The sequence below is a fragment of the Semicossyphus pulcher genome, unplaced genomic scaffold (genome assembly GCF_022749685.1).
Source record: "Semicossyphus pulcher isolate SPU_LCO1_2020_fin unplaced genomic scaffold, fSemPul1.0.p SCAF_13, whole genome shotgun sequence".
In the NCBI taxonomy this organism is placed as follows: Eukaryota; Metazoa; Chordata; class Actinopteri; order Labriformes; family Labridae; genus Semicossyphus; species Semicossyphus pulcher.
Genome location: NW_027211637.1, coordinates 24,194,820 through 24,209,387, shown reverse-complemented (window position 1 = coordinate 24,209,387; position 14,568 = coordinate 24,194,820). Strand labels below are relative to the sequence as shown.

At 42.4% G+C, this 14,568-nt stretch overlaps 1 protein-coding gene across 2 annotated transcripts; it reads right to left on the bottom strand.

Annotated features, from left to right (window-relative positions):
• Positions 1 to 7,680: 7,680 nt before the first annotated feature.
• Positions 7,681 to 14,218, bottom strand: LOC138589897 (uncharacterized abhydrolase domain-containing protein DDB_G0269086). 2 transcript variants are annotated; one of them, XM_069660376.1, is made up of 5 exons: positions 13,781 to 14,218; positions 11,886 to 12,370; positions 11,311 to 11,464; positions 10,362 to 10,905; positions 7,681 to 10,258 (listed from the first exon to the last, which is right to left on the bottom strand). In XM_069660376.1, coding segments are annotated over exons 1-5 (1,464 nt in total). In that variant the 5' UTR covers positions 14,060 to 14,218; the 3' UTR covers positions 7,681 to 10,256. The 2 variants fall into 2 exon arrangements, with proteins under 2 accessions (XP_069516477.1, XP_069516478.1); XM_069660377.1 differs by having other exon boundaries at positions 11,398 to 11,464.
• Between the last annotated feature and the right edge of the window lie 350 nt (positions 14,219 to 14,568).

Here is a 14,568-nt window from a genome sequence, read left to right as displayed (position 1 = left end):
AAAACATTTTGTCACTGTGGGACCGAAACAGGCTTGTAGTTTTGCTGTTTCCAGTCTTTATGCTAAGCTTACAGCTGCTTACCGGGGTTTCATATTTGCCTCACAGGAAGCCAGAAGATGTATTTATCTTCACATCTAAGTCTCTGTAATACAGCAAATAAGTTTCCCAACATGTTGAACTGTTCCTTTAAACAACCCTGCAACCCCCCTTATATTATTCCCATAGTGCGCACAAGCCGGCTCATTGCTATCTTCCTTTTATAGTGAGGTTCGCAGCACCTCGCTGTTCTGAAACTCCCTCATTCCTGCTCAGGGCGAAAAGATACAAAGAACGATATGAGTGAGAAGAATTGAACCAAAACACAGGAGAAAGATGGAGAAAATAGTCAAGAGAACGAAACACAAAGCAAAACAGACTTGATTATTTTACCTAAGATGTGGCTTCAGTTTAGTTCTAGTGACCGACCATCTGCACACATAACAATAACATAGAGGTGCTACTTTACCCCCAAGAACCCTTAGGTGCCTCTAAGTGATATATAGTTTCAGATACCCATATACATTTAAGAAACTGAACATGTATGCAGTATTTTAGCTATATGTGTGGTTTAGTGTGCAGAGACTGTTACTTGGTTGCAGTGAACTACTCTGGCACTGCTGTGGGAGAGTTTCCCCGGTCTGATCCTCACTCCTAGTTTCAGGACTTTCTAGATGGGATATTGTTCTTCTGCATTTCATGAATACAGAATAAAAGCCACGGAGTGTATTTGAGTAAATGTGGAAGACATGTGCAAAGGTAGTTTTAATTTGCTCTGTCTCTGTTTATTCCTTTATCACGGACTTAAAAGAAGCAGAGTCTCCGACTTGCTCTGCACCTGTCTCTCTTTCCGTCGCTGAAATTCAACGTGGAAAATCTGCTCAGATCATCATGGAGTCACGCAGAGGTCGGCCGTGGTGATGGGCCGCCTGTCATGCTTCTGATGAAACCTGGCTGCTTGGTATGATTATCACAGACAGATATAGTCCTCTCTGTAACGCTGAGAGACTCTCATGTTACCAACAGATCTGTGTGTCAGATTCCACCACGGGGGACAGCTGAACCAATGGCCTTGTGTCGGCTCACAGGGAAACCAATTTCCTTTCATACTGTACTGTATAATCTTGTAAAAGTCACCCTCGGCTGCCTTATCGCCTGCGTGTCACCTCTGCTTCCTGTTCTCCCGTGTCGTCTATTTTTATCTCCTTTTAAGAGACACAAACAAATAGAATATCCGCGCTGAAACTCGAGCGAATTGCCAGGTTGCACCCGGTAGGAGGAATTAGCGATGAGGATCAGGGTCAGGGTTTTTCTCATGCAGCAGGCAGGTGGAGAGGGGAAGAGAAAAGAAAGTCAATCCCTCCGAATCCAAGGCTAAGTCCGAGCAGAGAGCGTCTCAGTTTTGCCCAATAAGGTATGGAATGCTGAGACACCTCGGCCATGTGATGTGAAGAAGCAAAGCGACTTAGAGGGAGAAAAAGATGGGGGGCTGGTCCTCTCTGTGAGACATTAACCAGCACTTCTACTTAAAAGAATCTCTGAGCACATGCTTCACATCCAGATTGCGGTACAGCTCAAAATATTGCATCAGAGATCTGAGCTCAGCTGCCTTTGAAGCAAAACTTCGGCTTCAGGCGACGGAGAAAAAGGAGGTGGATATAAAACAAAGACGATAATGAATACTGAACATTAAAAAGACGGTGGCTTAAGATTCAGCTGTTTAGACGCCTTTTGTATTAGAAAGAGAGCATTTTTAATCTTCTGTCAATAACCAAATTATGTCATTAAAAACTTAGACATAAAGATATCTCAAAGTATTAGTGAGTACTTTGTTACAAGTGAGCTGTAATTACTTGGTAGAACTAAAAACAAAATATGAATATCTTTTGGTGCCATCTAGTGGCAGCAAGGGAAAACAACAGGACAAACATCAAGCAAAGAGTTTTCAAATCATCTTCCTCCCAGGTGGCTACGTGTGATTGTTTTTGCACATACCTCCACAGAGCCGTAGTCTGAACCTTCAAAGACACAGCAGCGGCGCCTCTGTTGCTGCTTTGTAGTGAAAGTCGACTGAGCTGCATCTTCAATAGGGTTCTGATTTTCATCTCGTCGCCATCTCTCTCCAACTGAACGCAGAGAGGAAGAGCTTCAGGCACACTTACTGATCACTGATGAAAACGAGCAAGGGGAGTTAGGTGAAAAACTTAGATCGGTTTAGAACCTGATCCCTTTTTCTTATTGCTCAAAGAATAGAGTTGTACCCCCTTGATATAAATGACTTTTCCTAATTGTATTTAAAGGTACATATCTATGAAAGTCGACTTCAGAAAATCATACATTATATCTGTTTGCCATCTTAAAAGCTGGAAAACGTTACGCTGTTGTTTTGCAGTGGTTTATTGAGGGAGGTGTCCACCATCGTGGGTGATTGGCTGAGAAGCAGTTCCGGGGAGGGAACCTCTATCCCCTACCTCGATCCATCTTGCTTTACACTAGGATTTACACCTGGAATTAATGTTGATTGTTGTTTTTACGAAGCATAACATTTCCAAATTGTAAATAATTTTTAGACCAATTTGCCCATAAGGAGTCTAACAGGTAGTTAGACTTCTCTTGTCTCTTACTGACCCTAAACATAAGTAATGTCTCTATTTAGGATAAAACACTTTACATATCTATGGCTGTGAATGACTTTTTGGCAAACACAAAAAATAGATTTTCTACCCTCATTGCTTATCTAATATAAAAAACAACAAGATTCACTCATTTGTTGTAATAACGTATGGTCTGCTGTATTTTGTCAATGTCATCTAATGTGCAAGCCTGATTTCTAGCAAAGGGAATGGGTTCAATGGTTCAATACTCTTTTCATCATACAGCTCCAAAAAGAATTTAAGAGACCGCGACAGGAAAAACTTTTCTGGTTCTACTATTTGTAGGTTTGTGTTTGTGTAAAATGAACTTTTGTTTTTGTCCCCACTTCCAAATCAAATGTTCTCATTTAGGTATTTTATTTGCAGAAAATGACGACTGGTTAAGATAACAAAAAGCTGTTTTTCAGACCTCGAATAATGCAACGAAAACAAATTCATGTTCATGTTTAAACAACAGAATATTAATGTTTAAGTTAGGAAGAGTTCAGAAATTAATATTTGGTGGGATAACCTGTTTTTTAATAACAGCGTTCAAGCATCTTGGCATGCTCTCCACCAGTCCGTCACATTGCTGTTGGGTGACGTTAGGCCAAAATCAAGCCACTCGGCTTTGTTTGATGGCTTGTGACCATCCATCTTCCTCTTGATCACATCACATCACATCTAAACTGGGCCGGCCATGACATGTAGAGAGAGATGCTGATTTAAGGAACATTTGGAGTGGCCTCTTATTTTTTTCCAGAGCTGTACTTATTTGGACCTGAACAATGAGGAAGTAAATCAAATGTCAATAAGAGATGAATGTTTTTTCTGACCTCTGAAGGAGTTGTTGCAGTACGTCAGGCCACAGGATCCAGCAGAAAGGTTCATCGGAGACTCAGCGAGGGTTTCTAACCTGGGTTCAATGTTTCCCTGCTGTACATAAAACAAATATATAAAAGTTAAAGATAAATCACAAACATCCCCTGAAGCAGGATCTGATTCCTGCATGGATGTCTCTTGCTAACCTCATCCATTTTGCTCCACTTGGGGCTGATCTCTGGTGTTTCCGTGGTCTCCGTCAGGCCCATCCTGACTCTCCTGTCTTCTGCAGAGCTTTTCCTCAGACAGGACCTTTCATCCAGAGCGCCTCCTTCCTCTGTCTGTCTGTCCTGAGGAGGCAGACTGATGGTCTTCTGAGCCTCTTTCAGGTCTGTCAGAGTCACACCCTGCAGATCATTCATACAGCTTTATACCTGCCAACTGTCAACACACAGTCCAATAAAGCCTGAACTTCTGTCAGCCGTTTGATCTTTACCTGTGTTGACCTGCGGGTCTGTCGGGCGTGACGAGACTTCGCTTTCCTCTGAGACTCTGCTTCTTCATCCCTGACCGGGGTCAGATACGACCTGGGTCAGTGGAAGAAACAAAAACAAAACAGTCAACATAAAGATTCCGATGGGAAATAAACAGACCACATTAATGTGACCTGAATAATATAGAACAAAAGTCAAAGACAATCTTAAACATATATTGATTGACACAAAAAGAACTGCTGTTATTATGGTTTCAGTGGTGAGTAGTATAAAAGCATAGGGTGTACTTGAATCTGATTACGGGGGGCTGGAGCCTATCCCAGCTGTCATTGGGTGAGAGGCGGGGTACACCCTGGACTGACCTTTCACACTCACATTCCCACCTACGGGCAATTCAATGAACCTAACGAGTGTGTCTTTGGACTGTGGAAGGAAGCCGCAGTACCCCATGTTCTCGACACACATGCACGGGGAGAACATGCAAAACCCACACAGAAAGGCCACATCGTCTGTACCGGGATTCGAACTAGGAACCTTCTAGCTGTGAGGCAACAGCGCTAACCACTGCACCACCATGCAGCCCTGAATTTGAACCAAATAAAGTTTAATAAGATTATATTTGCACAAAGCTGTTTTGAAAGTTATTCGTGGGTCTTGATATTTTGGCTAAATCAACGTGGTGAGGGGGCTCCTGTTCACCCCCTCATCCCTTCACCCTTAAACTCACAGGTACCAGGAGACCGAACCATCACTTCCTGTCCTACAAATTAGACCACCTGGCTCCAGCACTCATGTATGTCTCTGATTCCACACAACTATTGTAGTGTCCACTCTTGCAGGACGTGAGGTTTCTGACACGTGTTCCTTAAAAGGCAAACTTCCTTTTGTTCCAAAAGATGAAGGAGACCAACCGCTTTAATAAACAAAAGTCGACAGTTACAAAAATAAAGCCCACGTATTGGCAACGGTCAGAAAAACTGGTGCTCCCCGTCCTGCTTGCCTGAATGCCTCATACACATGCCCACAGGTGCCACACACAGCACTTTACTACACTCGCTGTTATTTACGACACCAGCAACCATTTACGACAGCAGGATTGAACAATTAAGGGACCACCAATATCCTTCCCTATTAAATTATATAACTTACAACTATATTCAAATGAGGCTCACTGTTATATAAACTCAATCTTCTATGTGGCTCTAACATCTGCATTTAAGATCATTGCACAGAGGAAGCACAAATATAAACTGAAATAATAAATGTCTAAACCTGCCTCAGTGTTGTTGCTATTAAATATCATTATATGTATTCTTGGCCTTGTTGGACAGTCGCACATTAATAAACTGAAATGTGCTCATGAATGGAGTTATATTGTGTGTTTTCATTTCTTTTTTAAAGAAATGTCGACTGTTTGTTTCTAAATAGAAAGGCAAAAAGGATCCTAAAGCCTCTTTTCACAAGCTGTGCATCCTAAACATACACTTCAGGCTGCATCAGCAGGTGTTACGTCCCTCTGATTTACACAATCTTATTTTTAACAAGATATAAATCAAATCAGGGAAGCTCTACGCTCTGCATTTCCATTGTGACTTAAAGCCTGAGCAGGGTTCTCACCAGAGGATATACAGATACAGAAAGAGCTGAGCAAGCAGCAGAGGAGAGGCTCATGTTTTACCCAGAGAGCCGCCCTTCCTCTGCTTTGCTTTTACTGGTATTGATCTCTCTGTTGTGGAGTCACCCTGAATCCTCGCCGAGAGTCAGTGGCAGCACACTCTACTGTTTATGCACAAAGCATAGGAAATGTACTCCATGACTGTGCACAGTTCTAGAAGAGGATACCGCAAAGGACACAGTGCAGTAAGCGACCATAAAACAAGTTAGGGCTAGCTGCAGATGCTTACAAACAGATTCATTAACTTTAACTATTACAATCATGATTAAATTTAGAAAAGCAACAAAATTTGCAGCCCACATGCAGCCAAAGGCTTCTCTTAAACAAGAAAATAAAACATTGTTAATAATTAATAAACCATAATTGCTTAGAATAATATCCTTCAGCTAATAATTATAATTAGCAATGTACATAAAAAGCTAATCGAGCAGATCAAAGAGAGTTAAACATTTTCAGTCCCCAAAGCAACAAACTACAAGCTCACATTATATTAGTTCAAACAGGGCCTACAGTGCCTGATCAGGGCACAGTTGCTCCACTTTAAGATGACAAACATGTCCAGGAGCTTCGCCAAACCAGAAGCTTGTCAGACTCAAGATGAATAATAGGTGTAACAAGGATCCAGGAATAGAACAGCATAACTTATTCTGAGAAACTTACCTGGGAACAAACGCCTGCATGGTTCCCGTGGAAGGTCACAGACGGAGGCACTGAGGCACTGCAGCAGGGATGAGAGGGAGAGGCTGGAGCAAATGACTCTGTAGCAGCCTGGAGTGCAGAGAGAGAGAGAGAGAGAGAGAGAGAGAGAGAGAGAGAGAGAGAGAGGCTTCCTGCTTATCTGGATGATGCACAAATAATCAATTTAGCCTTTCTGTCTACCAAGGTCTGATGCAAGCAAGTCTACATTCACGCTTCACTTCAGTTAACATGTGTGCTGTAAACACATTTCAGGATCCTGGTAACAGCAAGTGTTAAATAAAAAACATGTTTAAATTCATCCTAAGCATATTGCTGTCTGCCTTCTCCTGATCTGAAACTATGGAAGCTCAATTATAGGTTTTACACCCTTTTAAACACTTACAGTTAAACGTTTTTCAACTAATAAGCAATCAATATTGTGACATTGTGCCATATTTCAAGGTAAACAACACATTTGATAACCCATTAGGTACTGAAGCTAAGTAAAATGAGCTAACATAAGCATTTCGACCACCTCCTAGCTAAAATTGGTTTAGCTTACCATCATTATCTTAAGCTAGCTAACATTGCCGTTAGCTAGGAGTTTACATCCTTGCTTTAAATACTGTGTCAAGCTAAAACAGCAAAGTTAGCAAAGAAGTGGTCTAATGCTAACTTTGGCAGTTGTCTTAAGTTAGCTTGTGAGTCATCATTTGTTGTTTTACCTTGAAATATGGCCGATATCCCTCCAGTCTTTCACTGTGCATTGTCGTTTCAGATGCTGAACAAGCCAAAAGTGGTGAAATGGAGCAAAAAGAAAGCAAATGTTCCCTGTGAACAACTTGAAATTTTACAACACAGAAGTACATTAAAACAGCATTTGACCCTCAGGTTGATGTTAGAGAAAAATGGCTGCAATTTCAGTATGGTGAATTGGTTCTAACTGAAGTTGTTTGTTGCTAAAAACAGGTCACAAACCTATGTTTTCATCAAGAAAGGGCAAAATACAGATGTATCAGGCTTTGTCTCTACTTTTAGTCAGATTTATTCTATTTTTGTTGATTTTATGACTACAAAAAAATAATATATCACCAGAGGAACAACATGAGGTTAAGGGGTGATACAAACTGGGGTTCTAACTGACAGTAAAATACTCCCTTATACAATAGGTGGAAAGGGTGATGGGTTTGCATATGGTAATCCTAATACAATATCCAGGAGGGAGGAAATGAGACAGCTAATTTCTCACTGCTTAATGCACTGTTAATGTAATGCAATCAATATGTATTATGTATGATGCAGCAGCACAGAATCAGGCATACATAGGTGAAAGAACCAGAGTTTATTTTAAAAACACGACAATGGGAGAAGTGTCATACTAACAGTAACAAAAACTGCATTTTGTAAAAGTGAATAACGGTTTTAGTAAAAATGTACAGTGGTGTCTAAAAGCCCTACTTCACTACCAAGACCTCAGAAAAGTAGACCACATTTGTGAAGCCTGACCACACAAACATTGGTCATGTCTCCACAGAGGTAATTCTGTGCTAAATATTGTCAACTCTCTACTCTAATCACAGCTTGCACCCTGAATAGCAGAGCATTATTCAAAATTCACATTATTCCAGTTGTCCTCAGAGCATCGCAGTGAAAGTCTCATGATGTGACCGTATGTTTCGCCCCTGAATTTGTCTGTAATGTTTCCAGACATGAGATCAGGTGACTGTGGAGATAAGATCCATGCACTCCTCGCTTCACCTTTAGATTTCAGGCCTGGAATAGTTCCTACTTATGTTAAGGGTCAGTGTCCTGCATGTAAATATCTCTTCTGTGTCAAAGCCAGATAGTGTGACCTATGAAACCTGTATGCAGCCTAAAGTAGCCCTTCTATTTGGTTTATATTTACATAACTCCAATCTCTCAGGTTGCACCTATTTCTAACTGTACAGTTACATTTCCTAGTCACACAGGACTATTTGTTTTTGATGGAAATGGTAAGGTACCCCTAATCAGGCATTTTTATGTCACCCATGAACATGCAAATTTAGTTGCAGGTCAACAGTGAGTTAACTTTCCATGGATCAAGTTTCTCCCCGAGTTTCTTCACTGAGCTCTTCTTATGGTTTAAGACTATTTTTTTCCCAAAGTAACTATTAGAAGTCCTGACGAATGCATAGAGTATCTATTATTTGTTGCTGATGTAAAGTGTGAAATGACTAAATGATGAGCTAAAAACTATTGAAGCTGATGAAACAGTTCTTGGTAGAGGACTCAGACTTTTAGACCACTGTATTTTACAATACTACAGCTGTGTTCTGATTGGAGTACAGCGCTGCAGGAATGAGTCCTGAAACCCAGAGACGAGCTAGCATTTCCTGTTCTCTCATCTTTAAGTCAGTTGAGTTTTAGATGGGTTTTTGGTTAGATGCATGTAATAAGTTCTGTGGGAAACACAAGCTTAAAGTGATAATGTCAAAGATTTTCATTTAATGTCTAGTCTCCATCTATCGCCGAATGAGGTAACACAATGGTGATTGAGCCTATGGCCCACTGATGAAACCCTTTGCATTTGCAGTATTGCAGACTGGGTGTCTGGTGCAACTTTCGTGGAAAAAATAAATAAATCACAAGCCGCGCCCAGTTAGTGACACGTTTTCCATCACCCAGCAGTGGTTGGTCTGCCAGAGAGGGTAGGCGGAGCTAAGCGGCTGATTTTTCGGTCTCTGCAAGCGTTGCGAGTAAACAGTAATCTACTATGGCTCAACAAACAAAGAAAAGATGGATGACTACAGATACAACTTCAAAAAATAAGTGAAATCCAAAGAAAAGGAAACAAACTCGACGCTCAGATGAAGGCAAACAGTCTGAAAAGGAAAGCGACCGCGAGTTACAACCGGAGCCAACCGTGGATGTCACACAACACTGTCTGGATATCTGGGAAGTGTGCTCCCGCAATTTCCGTTTATCGCCATAGGTGCCGCCAAAGAGAACGAAACCAAGATCTTCGAAATTAGCACTTTAAGTGAATTTTCTGTTTTGTTCAATGGCACAAAATGCTAAGTAAACACCCTACTTGTGAATTTTGAAGCTTCTATGTATCATAATCTTCGCCACAGAGCATATTTTCTGCAATAATCCCAATCTGATGAAAAAAATCCCATTGACCTCATCCCTGCAGCACTCTACTGTATACGGTTAAAAAGTGCAAAAAACACACAAAGAGCCACACTTATTCAACCAAGCCTCCAAGTTTTAAGTACTGAAACACAGCAAGTACTTCAAAAAGTAAATAAAAAACCTATCAACTACAGTTTGTCTGATACATTCAGGAATCTCTTATTCATCATATCCTCTAGCTCTTCAGTTGGCAGTTCTGCCAGTGTAAACAACTGGGATACATTAAGTTACAGCAACTGTTTTTATTCTAAAACAGTCTAATGATGCATTTCAGGCAGTGACAATAAGAAACATTTTAATGTCACCAAGACAGGCATTACTTATGGCTTCAAGTGCATTAAGAAACAGTGTTTGCATCGGCGTCTTGTTTTGTCCTTGGCTGTTAGTTTCCAGTTAAGTGATGAGAAGTGGAAAGGGCTCTGTAAAAGACAGTGATTCTCTTATGGATTAAGGCTTCTGAGGTTATTGTTGGCAGGTAAACCCTGAAATATTCATATTCTAACTTAACAACCATCTGATATTTTTGAGGTACAGACTTCAGCGCAGACTGCATAGTGACCGTTTTTTCTGCCTTTCAAAAGAGCAACCACATAATGAAACCTGCACCTAAACAACAGCAATCAATAATGCCTCCCTACACCATGTGTCGTATTTAAGAGTGTGTCTTTAGACTGAGAAAGTTCCCATTCTGCTTGGTGGGTGTGTCCGGTGTGAATAAAATCCCTTTCTGGTGGCGTGCGCTCTGTAAAACATAAAACAAGAAAATATTAGGAGAGATTTTTGATATTTAAATCCAACATTTAAACCAAAATAAAAACAGTTGTCTCCTTAAGATTGTTACTTACATTCATCCTCTAGGAAATCATTGTTTTCCGATGGCTCATCGACCTCATCTGCATCCTCTTCAGCTGCTACATCCAGCTGTTCTTCCTCCTCTTCATCAACGTTCTCCTGCTCTGCTATTACCTCTTCCTGAACTTCCTCTCCTTCCGATGCCTCCTCTTCTGCCTCTATCGTATCCTCTTCCTCCTTTTCTGTTGGGGCAACAGGCTCATCTTGCTCTGTCTCATCCTCCGTTACTGCCTCTACCTCCTCTGAAGGAGCAGTTTCATCTGTCACAGAGTCCTTCTGTTCGACAGGAGCGTCATCCTGTGCAGCTGCCTCCTCTCCTTCATCTGCCTCTGCCTCTTCTTCTGCGTCCTCTCCCTCGTCTTCTGGTTGTTCTGCCTCCGCTTCTTCTTCTGTTTTTTCTGCCTCTTGTTCTACATCAGCAGGAAGTGCCTCTTCTTCTTCTTCAGTTGCTGCAGCTGCCTCATCATCAGCTGCGGGAGCGGTTTCTTCCTCGGTCTGCTCCTCAGGCTCAGCAGGAGGTTGAGTCTCTCCCACCAGCTAAGACGAGAAATGCAATAAAAGAATGTAGATTAGTTCTTAGCCGACACATCATTTTGAAAAAGTGACAGCATGCATCTTTACTGGATGAGTGTAAGAGAGAAGATGCAAATCCATCCGAGAATCCATGCCAGGCAATTAGCTCCTTCAGATTAATGAGATGAAATCATGTTATGGCTCCCTGTGGGCCCACAGTGAGCAGAAATAGTACAGAGACCAAGTGTGCTGACAGTATGTGTTAAGGCAAGTCAGGCATGTTCTGCTTCGAAAAGTCTTTTTCTTATCTAAAGTCTTTTACATGCTCTGACCCATTTATGCGTTTTCACTTCCGAATTGTTGAGTATGTTTGACTCATGGAAGTGAAACAAAATGGGAATTTAAGTCTATATCTTGTATGTTGGTTACCTGGTCCTGTATGTTCTCCAGCTGAGCCCTGAGTCCAGAGTGCAGACTGTGGGCCGCTGAGTTCTGATCCCGCAGACTCTGACGTACCGTATTGAGCTGCTCCTCCACGCTGGCCTGCTGGACCCGCTGGGACTGTTCACTCGCAAGCAACTCTCTGGAAGACAGAAGATACTTAAAGTCAGAGAGCTTCTAAGGGAAAACTCCCTGTTTGAGATGATTTGTTTTTGTGTGAGGAACTTTTTAGTATTAATTCTGTAGCCTCATGAAACCTGAACCCTGAATGTTACAATGTAGGCAATGGGCGATGTTTTAATAAGCTTCAAAGACTGCAGACTTACAAAGGCAAAAAATGTACACAGATCATTCTGCTGCAAAAGTCACCAACACAAGACAAATGTTTATACAGATCGGGACAATCTTACAATGTGAACATGAGGCCTCCCGACACCGCCCTAGAGTAACACAGAGACAGTGACAGCCAATAGGGCTTTACAAAGTCAACATAAAGTTATGGGTCAGAGGAGGCGAGTTATTTCCTCCACAGCTCCAAAAGCGCTGCTTTTTCCACGACCTACCTGACAGAAGCCATCTCCTGTGTGCTGGCCTCCAGCTGAGCCTCGTAGGTGCCCAGCTGCTCCTTCAGTCTGAGCACCTCCGCCGCCTGTCCGTCCAGGGTGGCGCTCAGTGTGACGACCTGTCCCGCTTTCTCCTCCAGCTTCGATTCTGCCTCCCCCAGGCTCCCCGTCAGGACCTCAACCTTCTCAGACAGCTCGGCGCTTAGCTCGGCCAGACCCTCCACCTGGATCCTCACCCCGTCAAACTCCTCGCTCTTCCCCTTCAGCAGGCTCTGCAGCTGGCTCAGCTGCTCCAGGGACACGGTGGCTTGCTGCATCTCAGCCAGGCGGGTTTTCATCTCAGTGTGGAGCGACAGCACCTGAGCGGGGAGGTCGGACGTCCTGAGCTGTTCAGCTGTAGCCAAGGCCATTCCCACTTGCTTCTGGGCCACTGCATAGGACTCCTCCAGAGCAATCAGGCGGGTCTCCAGACCCTCTGAGATGGGCTGCAGAGAGGAGACACACAAGAAGGAGGTTAAGTTATCTCTAAACGACTGTACAAGTGGACTCAAAAACTAGCAAATTCCTGAGATACAAAGCCCACTTTTATACTAAAATATACTTTTATTATTAATTTACTCAAAAAAGAAATTATTTTCATAAAAACCCAGCTTTTAGACGACTCAGTGACGCAAAAATTATTGTTTTTAATCATTTTCAATCAGTCAAAATCTAAGAAACAAGCCCTCATTATTGCTGTCCTAAATTCATACTAATATCTGAATGGAAACAAATCCGAACCCGTCTCATTATGCTCATTAAAGCTTTAGTAAAAACTCTTTGATTCAGTTACATAACAACAAACATTTGACTGTGCCAGTGATGCGTATGTTTACCAGGAGACGGATTCAGGACAGTAAACCAACCAGTTAAACTTTTGCAACTGCAGGCAAGTTTGTGAGTCAGGAAATATTTCTCTAACAAGACTGTGCTAGCTTAATTGTTCTCATGCAACGTTTCTGCCACATTCAAGGCTAGCCAACACATAAACTGGAGGTGCATTGATAAGGGTGAGAGTGAGAGGAGTGCATTTGTTTAGGTTAAGTACAAAAAAATCTTGTTCTTCCTCCTAGATTTGCCTGCAGCAACAAGGAAATAGCTGACATTCTGTGAGCTTCATAGGTAGAGGGAAATGTTGCTCAAGGCAACCGTGAAGTCTGCAGTGACATAACTGGCTCACTTCATTCAAACTAACAAAAAACACTATGGATGCCTGCAACTATAGAGTATTAAGAGATAATGTTTCATTGCAGAAATACAGATAAAGCAATCATCACTCTGTCCTCCTACAATCTTCCCGATGGACTGAAAACAACCTCTGAACTGGTGTTCAGTATCAAAATTACACACTAAATTTAGCCCTGGCACACTTCTGTCTTGTGTATTATTATTTTGGCAGCATCCTCCGCACAGCCCTGAAAGCATGTTCTCCACTGGCACCAGAAACTTTTTCCAACAGAGAACTTTTACTGATAAGATAAAAGATAACTTTTACTACTTCTGAGTGTCCCTGCAGTAGTAGGTCAAGAATAATCCTCATTACAAGCGTCAGCAGCTGTGTGGATGTTAGAAATAGCAGCGTTTTGTGCTCACTCCAGAGAGACTCCTGGCATTTTGAAATCTGATAGAGGCCTGCAGCTCCTAACTTTCCTTACTTGTAAGTGGCAACGTGGACTGTTTGCATGTGCTGAGGCCTTTACTTATTTCTTTAAGGTGTTAAAGCTCAGAAGAAGATTGAAAGCGTGTTCTTTAAAAGGTTACAGGCCATGAAAGGGGGCGTCTTGTGCCTTTAATGGCTGCAAACTCAGATGACTAATCTCACAGGGAAAGGCAGTTTGTGGTTTTTAAAGCCTTACCTTGCTACTTGACTGTCGCATTTCTTCGTGCGATGACTGAAGCCTCACTATTTTCATCTGCATGCCCATGAGATTGTCTGTTAAGTAGGTTAAAGTTTGGTGCTGCTGGAAACAGAACCATGCGCCAGTAGCACCGCCAATTACAATCATAAGAAACAAAATCAAGAGAAGAGCGTAATTATTCGCTCCTCCGCGAACTTCTGTCTCCGTAACCTCATTTCTGAAAAAGTTATCTTCGTGTTTGTGGTTGTTTTTTCCTTTTCGATGCTTGGCAGTCATGATCTCCCCGCAAAGGACACAATGTTCTGGTCAGGCAGAGAGGTGATCTTCAAGGAGCCGGAGGGTCAAAAAGCGTGGATCAAAAAGTGTGCGGATGGCTCCTTTTAATTGGCGCAGCACAAAATCGACCCGGTTTCAGTCACCGCGCAATAAAGTACCGAGAAGCTGCAGCAGCGAGACCCTGATGAAGAAGAGGCAGAGGAGAAGATGAGGCAGGGAGGCGTGGACCGTAGGTAGCGCGTTCGTCCATTCAGGAAGAGGAGGGAGGAGTGAGAGGGGGTAGGGCTGAGCCTCCAACACCATGTGCGCTGCCGCATCTAATGAAAAACCTACACGTCTGGCTGCTGTGCTGAGAGCTATTTTTTACTTCATGTGAGGCCCGAGCAAAGCTGCATGTGCCCTGAAGCTACTACACAACTCTGTCATCAGCTACTAGTATGGGTTATTATGACGTGACACTACTGAGCTGAAAGAGAAGCGTGTGGCTGGCAAAGATTAGTGACCTTATC

Bases quoted from the DNA above. Each gene is read 5' to 3' on its own strand.
- LOC138589897 (XM_069660376.1), bottom strand. From the start codon at position 14,059: ATGACTGCCAAGCATCGAAAAGGAAAAAACAACCACAAACACGAAGAT. The intron at 12,371-13,780 runs GTAAGGCTTTAA...TCCTCTCTGCAG, and splicing joins TGCGACAGTCAAGTAGCAAG to CCCATCTCAGAGGGTCTGGA. The intron at 10,906-11,310 runs GTAACCAACATA...TTCTCGTCTTAG, and splicing joins TGGAGAACATACAGGACCAG to CTGGTGGGAGAGACTCAACC.